This window comes from Nelusetta ayraudi, unplaced genomic scaffold (assembly GCF_046127955.1).
Source record: "Nelusetta ayraudi isolate G7.1 ecotype Tasmania unplaced genomic scaffold, CSIRO-AGI_Nayr_v1 ptg000074l, whole genome shotgun sequence".
Lineage (NCBI taxonomy): Eukaryota > Metazoa > Chordata > Actinopteri > Tetraodontiformes > Monacanthidae > Nelusetta > Nelusetta ayraudi.
In genome coordinates, this window is record NW_027466124.1 from 1,398,217 (window position 1) to 1,415,282 (window position 17,066).

Sequence of the window (17,066 nt, forward strand, 5' to 3'; positions counted from 1 at the left end):
AGCGGCAATAACTACATTCTACATTTAACTCGATGCGACAGAAACTAAATCTCACGCAAATATTGAATTACAATCAGATTTATTGTCCGGCCTGGACGACAACAACTGCATCACTCTTTTCCTTTAACTGCTCAATATTACCGCCGTATTTCCTGCAAGATGAGATTCTGCGAGAATGACCAAAAAAAAAAAAAAAAGATGAAAAGGAAAGAAATCAATAGCACAGAGCAACTGAAGCAAACAGCGCAGGAGACAGGCCAAAAATATTTTCACGCTGATATATTGTAATTTGTTGTGGTGCTTCAGAAGGTCACCTGCTGCAGAGTGCAACTTCTGTCCCTGGCGACACCAATACACAACTGTGTGTGTGTGTGTGTGTGTGTGTGTGTGTGTGCGTGTGCTTAAGGGCGCCCTCTGGACTGGCCTACTCTTTGCGGAGGTCCAGGACGGCGTCATTAGCAGTCGGGACTCTGACGGCAGCCTGTGGGGCCCCAGGGCCACAAACTCTGCTCCTTAATTAGCCGCCTAATGAGTGACTGGGAGAAGGTAGTGGCCCTGCTGGTGTTGCTCTGACACACACACACACACACACACACACACACACACACACACACACACACACACACACACACACACACACACACAGAGTGCCTTAATGTCATTCCCTTTGACTTGGGTTTAATCACTCACTCACTCACTGGTCTGCACCACTCGATGCTTGCACCTGCCGCACTGACCAAATGACAGGAAGTGACATTTTAAATGCATTTAAAAATGCATTAAACTTAAACGTGATATTTTTTCCGCCGGCAGCAGCAGCAGCAGCAGCAGCAGCAGCAGCAGCAGCAGCAGCAGCAGCAGCAGCAACTCTTCACGTCTCTTTTCCACTCACAACTGTCGTACTTGGTTGTCTGTCTTCGTCACAGTTTCTCTCTCGGTCTCTTTGACATCACGCCGGGCTGCCACTAAAAAGCCAACAAAGCCACATCAGCTTTTGATCAATGATACAAAAAAAATAAATTCCTGCTCAGGCCAAAATATTTTCCGGGTGAACGCCGCAGCATCAGCCGCCGTTCCATCTCATCGCCTGCTGTGACTTTGTGTGTCTGTGCCCGCGTCTGTGCGTGTGCGTGCATGCAGCTGCTCAACAGTTTAATTGTTCTCAGGTGCCCACGTTTTCTGTTTCTGCAGTCGGGTAACAAAGGAAGCGGCAGAAGGGGCTTTGACTGCAGTTTTGACCGGCTGAGCTGAAAGAAGCAGGAAGAGCTGCAATGGAGCCGCAGCGTCTCCCTCTGCTTATTTTACCTGGAATCGGGATTTAATTGCAGTGCTGCACGGTTGCATTTTTCTTTCACCCAGTTTCATCCTTAAGACTACCGTCTGTCCTGGAAACACTTGTTGCGGTTTCACACAAACAAATGTGAGACGGCCGGGAGTGCGAGGAGTTAATAATGTGAACCTTATTATAGAAGGCGTGAGCACAGCGGCGACCAGCGCTGGCTGATCCTCAGCCTTCACACCTCCGGATGTCTCGGCGTCGCACCTGCATGTGGAGCTGAACCACCCGACCACCCGTTCACTTCACACTGCCGGCGCTCTGATCCGCCGCCACCCGGAGCTCAGACAAACCAATTAAAATGTGAATGTCACAGCAAAAATAAGCAATAATAATGATAATGATAATAATGATGATAATGATAATAATGATAATGATGACGATGACGATCATCATCATCATAATAATAATAATCTCATGCTTTGGTGTCATTTATTTATTTATTTTTTATTTTTATTTTTTTCTTATACCTACTGACATTTGAAAAATTGACCCCTGCTGCCTGCCAGAATGAAAATGACGAAATGCTGAGCTGAATCTTCTATAAACGTGTCTGGAAAATCTGTTTTTTGACTTTATCACAGCAGATCATTTCAAAATAATTCAAAACAATTTGTTTCTTTGTTACAGAGAGATCAGCGTCGTTACCTGCAACCAAACGTCTGACGAACAAGAGTTCACGTGGCAAGAGGGTGCGGATCCCAAAGCTCCACTGCTCCGGAGCTCAGAGAGCATGCAGAGGACGAGATCTTCATCACCACAGGAGCTTTTTGGGTGGTTTTGATGCAAATTGTTTGGGTTTTTACAGACATTTATCCGCTGTGTGAAGGGTTCTGACGGCCGCAGCTGGTCTTCTTCTCCTCCGGTAAACCCGACCGGCTCCAGTGTTGCCTGACAATAAAAACGCTCCCCGCTGCCAGCTTGGGAAATCTCGCCATTAGGCTTTTAGCCACTAAAAGTGACGGTTGGAGTGGGAGGAGGGAGGGCGGAGTGGCGGGAACGAGGACGGCTAAATGGCGGAGAATCTGTCCCCAGACAACAAAAACAGTGCAAAAGGACGGAGCCGCTGGGAGCCGCTGGCTTTCATTTAGACGCCCTGCGGCGCTGGGAATGGACCCAGACTGCAGCTCCTGCTGGGCCGCACCAGGTCTGAGTGTCGGGGATGTTTCTCCATGTGAGAAAACACTGAAACGGCCCTTCTGGGGAAAATAAATAGAAAAGGAAAACAGCCCCTGCGAGCGAGCGGCCTCGGCCCGGCCCGGCTGAATGCTAATGCAATTACCCTCTCTTTGTCTAGACGGAGCATTTAAGGCTGCCTGTCGGGCAAATTTCCAAATACATATGCATCCCTGAGCCCGTGTCCGAGGCTCCCGCCCAGGCTTTTACTGGAGACGGGCGGCTCCGACTCATCGGCCGCCGGGCCCCTCGCTAAGTGGCTGCGACGTCGCGTTTTCAAGGCGCAGCGCTAAATGAACAGGCGCCGGATGTCTTGATGGAGGCAAACTGCCTGTAATTTGTTCAGGCAGTAAAAAGGTTTATATATAGACAGAAAAAATAGAGGGGTCCGTGTGGGTTTTTTTTTTTTTTTCCTTTCTTTTTTTCTGTCTTCCTTTCTTTCCTGGATTTTTTTTTTTCACTCTCCTCAGTGTCGTCCTCTCCTGAATTGCCTCTGCCGGCAGTCTTCCGGCTGACAGGGGGCCTCCGGGGTGCGTTTTGTCCGCTTGCCGCCGACAGCCCTCAGTTGCCTGGAGACGGCGCTTGAGAGACAAGCCGCCGTAAATGAGCAGGTTGTTGATCAAAGCCCGCCGCGGCTCCACCGCTGCGTTCTCCACAGGCTCGGCGTGCGACTCTGACTTCCTGTTCTGAGCGCGCTACAAGTACGAGTTGCAGGATATTACTTGGAACCCCGCCCCCCCCGCCCCCCCCAAAAAAATCACATTTGAGACGTTCCAGCTTGATTTCTTGGGATTTTTTTTTTTGCCATTAGCATTGCAAAACAGAGCAAATCTGAATTTCCTTGAACAGGGACGTTGTGCCATGATTAAGTTCTCTGACAGGCTCAGGATGTTTTCGTTACAGTGTGAGTCTCCTATAAGACGCTGTGAGCTACTGTGACTCCAAACCAGGGAAATGACCTGTGTTTGCAGGCTGAAAAATACTAAAAAAAAATAAATAACAACAAACAAACATGTAAGTTAAGTATTTTGTATATTTAGCTGCCGGGCACTTAACATGCCTTCCGAGAGTCTGGTCTATTTTAAAACGGCAACAGTTTTAGTCGACCGGTTGCATCCAAGTCAATCTTATCGACGTAGCCGCCACATCAGAGAGCGGCGGCTTGTTAGCACTTAGGACGCTAACGCTGAAGACACTTAGCGGCCTGAAGCCGCAGAGACGCAGCACCCAGGAGAGGTTTTATTTATTTTTTTTGTGTGTGAGGTTTTCTTCTGTGTGAATATTTTTCGAGTTGAGCGATAGTTAGCGGTGCTAATTTAGCAACTGCTAGCCTCACACACGTCCATTATCTGGTTTGGTGAGAACGTTTACAACTACGAGCCTGAACGCACTTCTAATTCCATCTGCTGAGTGTTCAGCAGAAGTGAAGGAGGAACTTTCTTGAACTTTCATGTTTCTAATTTATTTTTAATTCCTGATGTGGATGATGGGCAGCAGCTCCGCCTACAAAACCGCATTCAGCGCTAGCTTATAAACTGCTGTGTGGTTTATCACGTTGCAGCCGTGAGAGCAAACAGAGGCTCCGCGATCAGTGCATCTGACATCGCAGACCAAAACACAGACACACACACACACACACACACACACACACACAAACACACACACACACACACACACACGCGCGCTCAATGAAAGCACTCTTCCTCTCTCTCAACATTCTTCCGCTTCACCCTTGAAACGTCTGAGCTTCTGCTGCATCTCTGACGGGCGAAAAGAAAATAAACAGAGCGCTGGCGTGTCACTTCAGATCGTCGCCTGCACGGCGGGAAGATCCTCTGACCTGCCACGCTGGGAAAACCCGGCGTGTCGGTGCCGAGCGGAGCTACGGCGTGCGAGATCAGAGGCGTTAAAAGGAGGCAACAACGAAAAGCGGACTAGTTTATGAACATGGACCAGGTGCTGCTGCTCAGGAGGAGTTTGCAGTATGAAACCATGTCAGTGGGATGGAGATAATGACTTCTGTTTACGAGGTCTGCAGGGCCTAAAACAATAAAGGCAGCCGCGGTGTTTATGAATCCATCATCACGAGGCTCAGCAAATGTTCACCTTCACTTATAGGTGGATTTTAATAATGTTGCGCAGATTTTATTAAGAGGCAGGTGAGAAAATGACTCACCCGCTGCTCTCGCTAAAAGAATCTGCTTTGTTCAGGATGAATCCAGCGAATTTGAGGGAAAAAAAGACGTCGCTTTTGCTCAGCACAACAACAAATAATCGAATCTTCTGGTTCGAAAGTTGCTTTCGACTGTTGCCGCTCCGCAGACATCAGCGAGCGACTGTTAGAGTGCTCCCCGCATTTGCAAGGCGAGGTCTAAAAATAAGAAGAAAGTGTGAGACGGGTGTAGGAGACTCGCAAATTGCTGCTGCTGCTGCTGCTGCTGGAGCGGCTAAAGAGAAAAACCCTGGTGGCCTGTTGAGCTGCGGAGCCGAGAGGTTCAGAGGAGCTTCCAGGGCCTGGTGGGACTCTAGGCAGCGTCTCCAGACCTCTTCTGAAACATTCTGCACGTGTGTGAGTGTGTGTGTGAGTGTGGACCCAGGGAGATGAGAGCTTTGTTTCCCGGACAGACTGTGCTGTTACTTTGAGGACTCAAGTCACTACAATTACACCAGCAAGTCTTGCTAAAGGGACGGTACGCCTCTTTTTTATGACCTGCCTATTTCCCCCCTCCACTCAAAACCAATAACATTGTGAGTGTGCCAGAGACCTGACTTGTCAGGTGACCTTTACACTTTATGACATACAGAATTCCAGTTTAAAAGTTACTCAAGCCACGTTCCCACTGAAATTAGGGGGGTGACACTGTGTTTTTTGAACCTGGGTTGACCTTCTAACAATCGGCATGTGGCCCTTTTCCCACTGACCAGAACCAGCGGGGTCTGACACCTGCTGGGAAGCTGCACAGCCTCCACTTTCAGCGCTGCGTGTCTGCTGACGTCATCGCGCCGAGATGGCGTAGATGAAGTGCGACAGAAAAAGGCCAGACGACAATGAACAATTTTCCAGCGTTGATGGAACGTAATCGAACACCTTCGCTTCGCTACGTGATGAAGTCAGCATGCTGACATGCTAACGAGCCTAATGCCGGACATTTGCCAACTGCTGCAGACGCAAACAGGCAGATTCATTAGAATTTCATTTCTTTTCTCCGGGACTCTGATCCAGGGCCGATACCGGGGCCAGTAACATTTCTCGGTGGACCTGGTCTAGACTGGTTTGGTCTGGTCTGATCAAAGTGCTCACCAGCAAAAATCATTCCAGCAAGAAATCATTCCAACTTTCAGAAGTGCACCGGCCAAACAATATATCAGCCAATCCTAATGCAGAGTCTGATAACACGGACGGATGGTTTCAAGACAATTAAGAGTTTCTGTGCGCGGCGCCGCGGGGCCCGACTGGGAGCCCAGACTCAGCATATGCTAATGGAATCACAGCGCTAATCCATCACCCCAGTCACTTCAGCTGTAATTAAGTCAAATTATCGACGGCCCCCTGCGCATGCACCTTCGTCTCCCTCCAGATGGGGGCCACGCTGAGCGACAGGTGGCTCTCTGTCTACGCGCCCGCCGCCGCCGCCGCCGCTGTTCCAGTCCCACAACAACTCCGCTGCTGTACATAGAAAATGATATTGGAGGGTGGAGGTACAGTCGATATCCTCCCGGTGGTGGTCAGCAGTCAGTGCACGTGAACTCTTGCTGTCAGGGCTGAAGCACTCAGGACACGTTTTGATTGAGGAAAAAAAAAAAAAATGAAGTATTGGACGGTGATTGCTTCCCCCGGCTTCATCTCTTTTCCACAACTGCAAATTTGTCACCCAGACACTTTGCCATCGCATCCGACGTGAGTGAGAATGCAATCAGTCTGCAGCCGCGCAGAATTCAAATTGACCCCAATCAGCTCAGCGGCCAGGTTCCATAGACGCAGCCACGGGCGGAAACTCGTTTACGTTGCCCTCCGCTGGGAAAAAAACACATCGGCGTCTTTTAAATGCCCTTTGATGTAGGAAATGATGATGGGAGCCGCTAGGGGGCACCACTCACAATCACATAAGTATAAAAGGAGAGGAAGAGAAAGAGTGACGACAACAACAACAAAAACAATAAACATGGTAATTGATCACATGATATGTAACTGCATTTGTAAATAAATAAATAAATAAATAATAGTAAATAATTGCCACTTCCAACAATGGTTTCAGTGCACTCAACACTGCCCCCTCTGTCTCCTGTTGGTACTACAACACAAACTTGAACGAGGAGGTGGACAGAAATACAGCTGGTCATATGCTGGTATTCACACACACACACACACACACACACACACACACACACACACACACAGTTGGGAGGAAGCCAAGCCACCCTTTATTTTTGCCACTTCAGCAGCAGGATCACAAGGTTTGTTGAAAATAATTGTCTATTCAGGCAGGTTATGAATAGACGTGCTCTGTCGACTCTGTCTTCCCTGAAGCCGAATCACCGTTACTGCAAAAAGGCTGCAGAAAAAACATTACAAAAAAATAAAAACAGGGCTCCAGCATTTGCATTTGCACACATTTGAGACATTGCTTCACCACCTCCGTTAAGCAATGTCTGAGATCAGAGTCGAGTGTCCTGGCCTGACGACAGGCTTCGACCGCCCACTCGGCAGGAAGTGAGGTCGAGTGGGAGGTCACTTCCTGGCAAATTCTTGGTTTGCAGAGCCAGCGGGGCAGTGGGGAGGGGGTTCCTGGAGGAGCGGCCACACGAATCCTGCCGGCGGCTTGGCGGAGGTGTTGCGTTAAATTTAGACTGTTTGCTGCTCGACTGCCGAGACGCTGATTGCGTTTCCACACAATCGATGGCGACGCGTCGGATCCGAGCGAGCCGACCAATAAGAGCCAATAAAGCCGTGTGGGGGGTGAAGGGGGGAGGATGGGGGGTGCAGGGGTGGGGGCTGCTGGAGTGCACTATTTGCCAGCAGGCAGGATGGAGGTCAGGAGGAAGAATCGAGCAGAGGGGCGGGGCTGCTGGCAGCAGCAGCAGCAGCAGCAGCAGCAACAGCAGCAGCAGCAGCAGCAGCAGCAACAGCAGCAACAGCAGCAGCAGCAGCAGCAGCAGCAGCAGCAGCAGCAGTACACAAACACGACTAAACGGCAGATAAAGCCAACATGCGGTGCGAGGCTAAAGAGACTCGTCATCCCGCCGCACGCCTGCATGCACACAGTGCCGCTCGCTCCCTCCCTCTCTCTCTCTCTCTCTCGCTCCCTCTCTCTCTCGCTCCCTCTCTCCCTCTCTCTGCTTCTTTTTTTCTTTGCATCTTTCCTGCCTCATTTCCTCTCTTCTTAAAAAACACTCAGACTCACTTACTCATCTAATGACGCACAGAGGTTTCCCGCCCACGCGCCCGCAATCCAGCAGCTCAGACAAAAAATAAAATAAAATAAATGAAAAAAAAAAAAAAAAAAAAAACCCTCAGGATGCACGACTCCGCCGGAGATGAAGGGAGGCGTTCACTGCAGCCAGGAATCCCAGAAATCTGCCTGGATGTCGGGATCATGTCGGGATTTTTTTTCAGACTAATTTCATTTGTCGTTGTGGATTCCAGCAACATGTTTTAATTCTCTGGTATTAAATTTCCATAAAACTGGTCCTAGACATTTGGAAAAACAGCCAGGAAGCCCTCTGTTTACAGCGTCCTGCTAAATCTGACGCCTTTTTGGACCTCACAAGTGTTGTTTTTTTTCACCCCAGACTCCAGTGGAGAAGCCCCACAACTGAACCGGTCGTCCAAAAACCTATTCAGAACGCAGCACTGTTAGCCCTCTGTTTGCAGCAGGCTATTGTGTCGGGCCTTCCACATGCTGGGACAGGGAGCAAAAACAGAGCGGTCGCAGAGGGGTGGAGCCAACACCTGGGTTTCGGGGTGCTGCCACTGACTTTGGTAGAGGAACAGGTGCCCCTCGTGACATCACACTCTTTCTGGAAAGTGGAGTTGCAGTTGCTTTAACTTCCAACACGCCGAACTGAAAAGCAGGATTACAAAAATAGATTTAAGATTAGGATGCAGTGAAAAAACGATGACGCTGTATAACACTGCACCTCTGTGGCGGTATCACTTGATGATTCACCGTTTCAAAAGGAAAGAACGGTGTTAAATAAAAAAAAAAGAGAAGCTAATCACTTGAAGAGCCACAAATGAACCCTGAGGTCTCACAGAGCCCCGGACTAAACCGTCGTTGGGCGTCAGAGGGCAGACGTCTCTCGGCTCCGTGACGTCCGCAGGCAGATTACACAGTGAATTTTTGCACATCAACACGCCACCTTCCTGAAGTCTTCTAAAGTTTCTTTGTTTTCCTTTAAAGCCCTTCATCTCAGACTCTGGACCTCTCAGCTCGCGGTGCAGCACCTGAATCAAATCACGGGGGGAAAATGTTTCTCCCAGCGAAGGGGGAAATTGCATTTGAGAAATAAATAAATAAAACATGGCGCACGTTCACCACCGTGCGCAGCAGCGCGAGTTCAGCTAACAGGAAATGGTCACAGGACAGCAAGCGCTAATCGTAAAACACGACGAGGTCCAGGAGCAGAAAAAAAAGGAGGGGGGTGTGGGGGGGGGGGAGAGGAAGGAACCCGATCTGCTTCCTTCCTGTTGCTGAAAACCTTGTCGGCGCTCGCAGCCTTTTGAACCCGCAGCGCGTCTTCGTCTCGACCAACCACCGCTCAGCGCTTTCGATGCCTGACTGGCTGCAAACGAAGCTGCTAGCGCCCACCTGCTAGGGCAGGGCGATCGATATCGATAGCGTCGATACCAAGGCGAGTATCGGTATCGGATCGATACTTTTGTCCTGTGTTTCACAGGAGACGATCATAATCAAACAACTAAAGGTGAAATCACGAAATGATGAAAATCATGATCGTGACGTTTCAAGTAAAAAGTATTGCTAGTGCGATGCTAGCCCAGTGTTTACTTGGTATCGGATGGATGAAAAAAATCGCCAGTGCCACAGGGCTCGACGGGTCACCCGCTGCAGAGGCTGTCACGCCCACTCCCTCCACCAGGGGGCGGGGAGCGGTCACCGTGAAAGTGAAGGACGGCCCCGGTCGTTAATTCAGCCCGATTTTCCAATACTTGAGCGCCGCTTGGCCGTTTCCATTTCTCTGACCATCAGAAATGCATTTTCCACTCAACTCACTTCTCGACCCTGCATCTAATTCACAAGAGCGCTGCAGACGGGAGGCGGGCGGCGCCGACACGGCCTGTGCTGCGGCGGCATAATGGAAATATAACGTGGAAAAGCAGACGACCGTGAATTTGGCCCTTCAATGTCATTCCCCCCTTCAATAACTACGATTCAATTCCGGCTCTCCGGTCTCCGAGCCGGGGGGATAAATCCGCCGGCCAAGGACTAATCTCCTCTCGGAACGCCACCCTGCGCCCCGTTGACCCCGCCCACGGCTCCTCCACCATGTCACTCACCTGCCACCAGCCGCCGCAGCTCATATTAACAAGGGGAATCGGGGGCTCCGGGGGGTTTTGCATATAAATGATGCGTCTGGCTGAGATGATATCAAACGCTGTGTGTGTCCGGGGCTTCTGCTGTGTGTGTGTGTGTGTGTGTGTGTGTGTGTCACACGTCTGCTCGCCCGGCTTTGATGTCAAGGGCGACATCTTCATGCTGCCTGATTCCGAACCTGCCGGCTGTGGAGACACAACACATTGAGCTGCTTTCACCTTCTTTCTCACGACTTTTTCGAAGATTTCAAACTCTTTTTTTCTTCTTCTTTTTTTTTTTTTTTTAAAAAAGGCCCAGAGAAGATTCTTTTTTCCCCCCTCGATGTTCCTGAGAAGCAGCCTTGCATGACAAGTAGCTGTGCCTCAAACTGCACACACGTCCTCCCTTTGACGCACTTCAATGCCATATTGTGAGGCTCAACAATTTTCACACGGCTAATTTTCTCCCAAAACTTTTGCTGCCTGGAAGTTTTTCCAAAGGCAAACAGATGGTAAAAAGTCAAAAGCAACACGCGCACAACAACCCTTTAACATGCATAACGCAATGTTTTTAAGTCTGCATAAAACCCGGGGGCCATATCTTGGGGGACGCTAGCTATTTTGCGGATAGCAATATTTGCTAATGCCAGAGCACCGCTTATGCTACGTCACACATATGGCTTATGGTTTCTTGTTAACTCAGAAATGTTTACTCGTGCAATTTCAGACACATTTCATCTCTCAGAAAATAACATGGTTAGCCCTCTGTTTGCAGCCACCTGCTTAAACAGATGTTTTATTAGAATGGTCAACATAGACTTTAAAGGAGACAACAAAAAAAACACAGTGTCTCGGGGGGGAGGGGGCAGTGTCCACCTGGGTAAGGGTGTCGTCACCAACCTCATATCAGTTTGGTGACGGGGCAAAAAAAAGGTTGATTTCCAGAACTTTCTGAACAGTGGAGTCAGCAGAGGGGATCAATTTAATACAGAAAACCTTGAGAAAGAACACGGTACGAGTAAATCTCACAAAATAAGGGCCATTTGAGGAAATGGGGTTTGCGCCATGCATCTTTTAAAAATCAAAGCTTTCTTTTTTTTTTTTTTTTATGGTCCTCATAATAAAACAGCATCTCTTCGCCACCATCCAACACAGCGGGCGCCTTCTCCTTCTCCCCTCTGGAGTCACAATCTCAATATCAAAGAGACCCTCTCTTTTGTTTTTCTGCAGCTCTTTTTAGAGGTGATTGAACGGTCGCGAGCAACTGGCCGTGAAACTGGATGCACGCTCCAAAACTCAGCAGCTGATATTCAGCGTTGGGGGGGCTTATTACTCGGCGGGCGTTCCACCGCTTGGCTCCGCCTTCCATCAGTGTTCCTGCTTGCGAAAGGTGTTATTTTAGTACACTCGGTGGCGCGTTAGCAGCCCGCGGGGCCATTATGGCAGCGGTCGCGCAGAGCCGCGATCAGGCGCTGCGCTGCGAGAAAATTATCGCCAAACATTATTCACAGCGCCGGTCGTCATAGTGACGGCAATATCAAGAGGGCAGCTTTCCACGAGAAGAGGCAGCAGACGGTGGGGGCCACAGAGAAATGTTAAAAATGCTGACGTCGGCTCTGCTCCCGGTGCATTATTTGTAATTATTTTAATAAGAGGCTTTCATTATCAAGCCACGTTGGACACAGGAGGGGCAAACGGCTCCTGAATTACAAGTTTCCCACCAAACTGAACAAAAAAATTCTCACTGTTGTTTGCGCGCGGCAACATTTAGTTTGATGAAAGCCCCTCGTTTCCGTAATCTAATAAAAATACGGCGCGCCCTTCCCAGTGTGATTAAATCAAGTCATCTCCTCCCTGAGACACAACACCAATATCTGAGTCTGACGAGGGCGAAACAATAAGTTCTGAATTCATTTTTGAAACCCAAAACGTGCTCCCATGAACTGATCGAGAACATTTCAGAGATTCTCATTGTGTCACGGTGTCTGCTTCAAAAAGAAAAGAATAGAAATAGAAAACAAACACGTGGTGACAAGACACAGCACCATGCTGACCATCCAAAGCATTAAAAGCACAGAGGGGGTTAGATAGAGTGAAATACAAAATAAAAATTCCCCAATGCTGCCGTTCTTTGTTCTTTTGTCCCACATGTCCAACCAAACATTGTTCCAGGCGGGGAGTTTTTCCTGCGCCGACAACCTTGTGGTGGGGAATTTAGTTAATGCCTCGCGGTTTCCAGCAAATGTCACCTCTTAAGAAGCGTCAAACTTGATGGACCACTGAAGGAGTTTCTTGCTCTTTGGCCAGCCTTTTGTCTACCCGTTAGCACTCAACTATGCCGCTTTCCCACTGTAATTAACGGGTCGTTTTTTTTTTTTAACGCGGGTCGACCTGCTAACAATCGGCATTTAGCCCCTTTCCCACTGACCAAAGCCAGCGGCAAGTTTCGTAGCCTCCACTTTCACCGCTGCGTGTCTGCTAATTTCATCACACCGAGACCGCATTGACGAAGTAGGTCAGAATTCAGGGAAGTAAACAATGGAGAGCAACATGGGGGCGAGTCCGGTGGGGGTCAGTGGACTTTCTTGTTGGGCCTGAGTCTTGAGAAGCTGGCAAATTTCACTGGCTTGCCCTCTGTGCTGCAACATGCAGAATGAAGCCAGTCTCGAATGCAACCGGAGCTTTGTTTCGGTACGTGATATACAGTGCGACTGCCGCGATGCTATGACGTAGCGCACGTAACGCTCAACGTCATCACGTTCCCACTGCAAGCCGACCGGAGCCGAGCCCATTTAAGCAGATTCTGTTTGACGCGGGTCGGTGAGCCTTTTCCCGCTGCCACCAAAGGCCGATTGTCAGTGGGTCTAAACGGGTTTTTGACCGGTGGGAAAGGGGCTCTAGAGTCTGCATCCTGGCTTTTCCTGCCAGAGAGTTCACTGTCGAGATGTCAAGCGAACAAAGCTAACAACAGTTACTCTGACTGCAGCTTAGTGACGGGGTGTCTTGATTCGAGCTGTGTGCCACAGGATTGAATCCACACCAGATTCCCAGGTCTTGTTCCACAAAAGACATGAACTCATCACGTCGGGTGATGATTCCGACATAACGCTCCGTTTGGAATACAACAACCCGCGGTGTCTGGCAGGAAACGACCCGCTTCATCTCGCTGAAATGAAACAAGTCATTACTCTGTCGGCTTTACGGCCCCCCAACTAAAATTTGGGTTTTGGTTTTTCCTTTTTGGCTCAGAGCCAAATTGTCGCGTCGAAAAAGGAGGATTACTGATTCTTGTTGCCGCTTTCACTCTAAGTAGCTTTATTTATGTGCGTGGCCCACAGCTCTGCCTGCCACTGACTGCAATTTTCATATTCATAATCTTTGACTCTGCCTTAAATATTTTACACGTTTCCCCGCAGAAAAAAGGCCGGAGCCATGAATCATTACCTACACTAGCAGGTACAAGGTAATTACACCAGCCAGCAGCCAGCACACTAACCCTTTAGCATGAGAACCTGCTGATGCGGTGGAATGGGTTTGGCCACAGGGGGCTGCACACACTCGGAGACTTCAAACTTAATGTGCTCCTGTGGGAAATAGGTAGACGCACACGTGTACACGCGCACACACGCGCACGCACACACACACACACACACACACACACACACACACACACACACACACACACACACACACAGAGTCCAGGAGCAGTGACAGTGACAGAGAGACAGAACAAGACCAAAGTGATTACGGTAAGTACTGACCCCACCCCTAGACATCATAATGTGGCCTTGAGCCAGACACACACACACACACACACACACACACACACACACACAAAGGTTTGACAATAGGGAGGCGGTCCGCTGCCACTGGTGGCCCCGCCCTAATATCATCTCCGGTAATAAAGAGACGCCGCGCAGCTCGGCCATCCATCCATCCAGTCTGCTCCGTCTGACAAACTAATGGAGACTAATCAGCTGTCAGGGCCGGCACGCCGCGCACTATGTCTTCCCGACTTCCTGGCCCCGCCCCCGCCCCCGTCCCCTCCCACTGAGGCTCCGGCCGTAACCGTCGCCGGCAGGAATAACAGAGTGACGGCTATATATAGCACCATCACCTCCGCCGGGGAGGAGTATCACAGGCGCGGAATCTTCCCGGAGCGCATTAATCTTTCGTTTTTCTCGGCTTAACCTCGGTGATCTCCATCACGTCGTGATCCCCCCCCCCACCCACCCCCCACTCCCACCCCCCGAGCTAATCCTGATGCCACCTGGTTCAGGAACTTTCCTTGACCTCAGCACTGATGTCTGCCTTCAGAGCCCGTATCACCCGTTGGCAGATGATTTTACACTTCACTTTGTACATGGATGTTTTTGACGACTTCCTGCTCGTGGCGCCTGGGGGGGAATTCAGAGTGCTTAAGAAAAAAAGAAGAAGAAAAAAAAAAAACAAGCCTGGTTTTATTTATACTTTTGTTTCGGGGAAGAACAAAAAAAAAAACAAAACTGCTGTGTTTGGTGCCTGACACTGCTGCAAGTGTCAACAATGAGCAGATTTTTACTGCCAGCTCTGAAGCCTGAAAGGATTTCAGACCTGGGTCAGATGCAGTGTAAATGCAGTCCGAAAATAAATCAAAACGTAACCCCACAGTGAAAGAGGAAGGAAGAGGTTGCAGCAGCAACGCATTCTCAAGCTCGGCCGTGCAACGCCAGCGCGACCCGAAGCCAATACATTCATTTCTCTCTGCAACCGTTTACCAGCAACTACAACGGCGGCAAACAAAATGACTCAACAGCCACAAAGTCTACTGGCGCTGTCGGTTTTGCATCGCGCCGCGACCACGAGGAAACCAGGCTATTACGGTGACAAATGGCAAAGTCCTGATGAGCAGGTGTGAAGAAGGCGGTTGCGGTTAAACTAATGTGAGAGACATCTGTGTTTCGGAGCAAGATGTGTCCTCGATTCACTGTTTGGGGTTTGCAGTTTGCGTGACAACGCGAAATAAAACAGCCCAGCGATTCCTTTTGATGCTCATTTACAACGTGCACTTAACAACACACATGAAAAAAAAAACAGAGGTAAACAGGATGTAACCAGGATGTAACCACAGCAACAACGAGAAAAACTGTGAAACATAACTTGGTTCGACAATGACAAACTGTGCTGGGCTTCAGAAACCAGGACGACTCGGTCAAGACTCCCTCAGACTCAGACGGCGGGAGCTGCTGATCTGTCCTGTTGTAAACCAACAGCATCTCTCTCCACCCGCCGACGTTAGGCAACGCCCACTGCCTATGCAAAACAAACTCATTTCACCCCACTTCAAACGGAACCGAGCGCGCACGCACATGACGCGAGGAATGTCAGTTGATTGGGGTTTGCGGCATCAGAGGAAACCCCCCCCCCCCCTCCCTCGTCTCACAAACACCTTGGAGCGGGGACAGGAAGTTGAGCTCTAACGGCCGTCTTTCTGGAGGGACGAGGCCTCCAAAACGGAAAAGCGAGTCATTTCTGCAAAGCCTTCACAGCCGGGCTGTCGGCCGCTCCGTGCGTGCGCCCAATCATGTGAAACTCTCCCCGAAGCGGAGTTTCTGTGAGGACGAAAGCCGCAACCTTGAACCCAACAGGCTTCTGCAGCCCGACACTTTGCTAGCTCCTCTCCGCATTGTGTGCCGGTGGCATCCAGGATTGACGACCGCTGACGGGATGTTTGGTACGGCCCCGGGCTGGAAAATTCTATATCATTAGCGCAGCGTGAAAGCACGGCTGACTAATTGTCAGAAAATAAATTACCAGCAGCGGCGGTGGTGGTGGCTGCCGCAGAGGGAGCGGGCTCTAATTAACGCCGAGTCATGACAAGGCAGCCCTGATAAAAATTACCAGCGCCTGCGTTTGTGTTTTTGTAGCAGGGCTGTGCAGGTATGAACCGAGGAGGAGGAGTCGCAGTCGGATTAATCAGAGGCGGAACTATTGATTGGACACACAGCGGCGGAGAGTCGAGGCGGCTTGCTGCAAAAACATGAGTCATGTTGCTGCGTTATCATTCAGCCAAAGGCCTCCAGCTATTTATATCACTTTAACTGCAGCCATCGACGTGGCAGTAACCTGGGAATTTAAGAGCATGTGGCACATAATGACTCACACAACATATCCGGAGTTTTCCAATCGATGCCGTTTTATTGTCTTTGCTCAAGTTTTCTAGTTTTATTTGCTAAAACTGGTGGATTGAACTCAACAAGGAGTCAGAGAAGAAGAAGAAGAAGAAGACGAAGAGTTGCTCAGGCTTGTGGTAACTGACAACTTGGTCTTACCGTCTTTGCCGATGAGAAAGTCAAGGTAGCGGTAGGCGTAGGCCACGCCCACCTTGGTCTCCACCTGCGGCCTCTTGAGGGTGGAGTATATCTTGCCAGGACTGCTCTCCTCCGACACGGGTTTCATCTTGCGTAGGCCGCAGCCCATGGCTTCAAAGTGTGTGGAGACCCTGCAGGAGGGGGAAAAAAAAGAAAAGGTCAGACATCAGAACCCGGAGAGAACCCACACACACACTGGGCAAAACACGCAGGGGATCGAACCCACAACCTTCCTGCTGCGAGACTACAGCACTGCCCAATGTGACGTTTGACACGTGACGGGAATCAGGTAGCCATGATTCCCCGGGAACGTCAAACAGGGGGCAACAAGCTGGGAAAGTGTCTGAAGATAAAAAATAAAGGAAGAGCGAGAGAAATGAATAAAAATAAGCCCAATTAAAGGAGCTTGGTTTCCCTCTGCCTCATTCCCAGGGAGACAAAATTAACAGAGACAAGCGTGGAGAAGGACGAGGCCTCGCACTGCCGTCTCACCTTAAATGGTTTGTGACAGCGGCAGCGCTTTTCTCCAGCGAGCGTGTCTGGGAGCAGGTGACATCCTATTGTGTGCCACTGATTAAACCCAAGGACAGACGGAGGGACGGGGGTATGGCGGGTTTGGTGGGTGGCTATATGGCGAGGAGGCAGGAACCCTCTCTATTATGCTCCTTTTCTA

At 49.8% G+C, this 17,066-nt stretch overlaps 1 protein-coding gene across 1 annotated transcript in view; it reads right to left on the bottom strand.

The window, feature by feature from the left end:
* The window catches only part of rftn1b (raftlin, lipid raft linker 1b), an 86,063-nt gene that overhangs the window by 57,951 nt on the left and 11,046 nt on the right, over nucleotides 1–17,066 (bottom strand). The window contains exon 2 of the mRNA XM_076043185.1: nucleotides 16,355–16,524. Coding sequence (XP_075899300.1) covers nucleotides 16,355–16,502 — 148 coding nt within the window. The 5' untranslated portion in view covers nucleotides 16,503–16,524. The remainder of the gene's footprint in view (nucleotides 1–16,354; nucleotides 16,525–17,066) is intronic.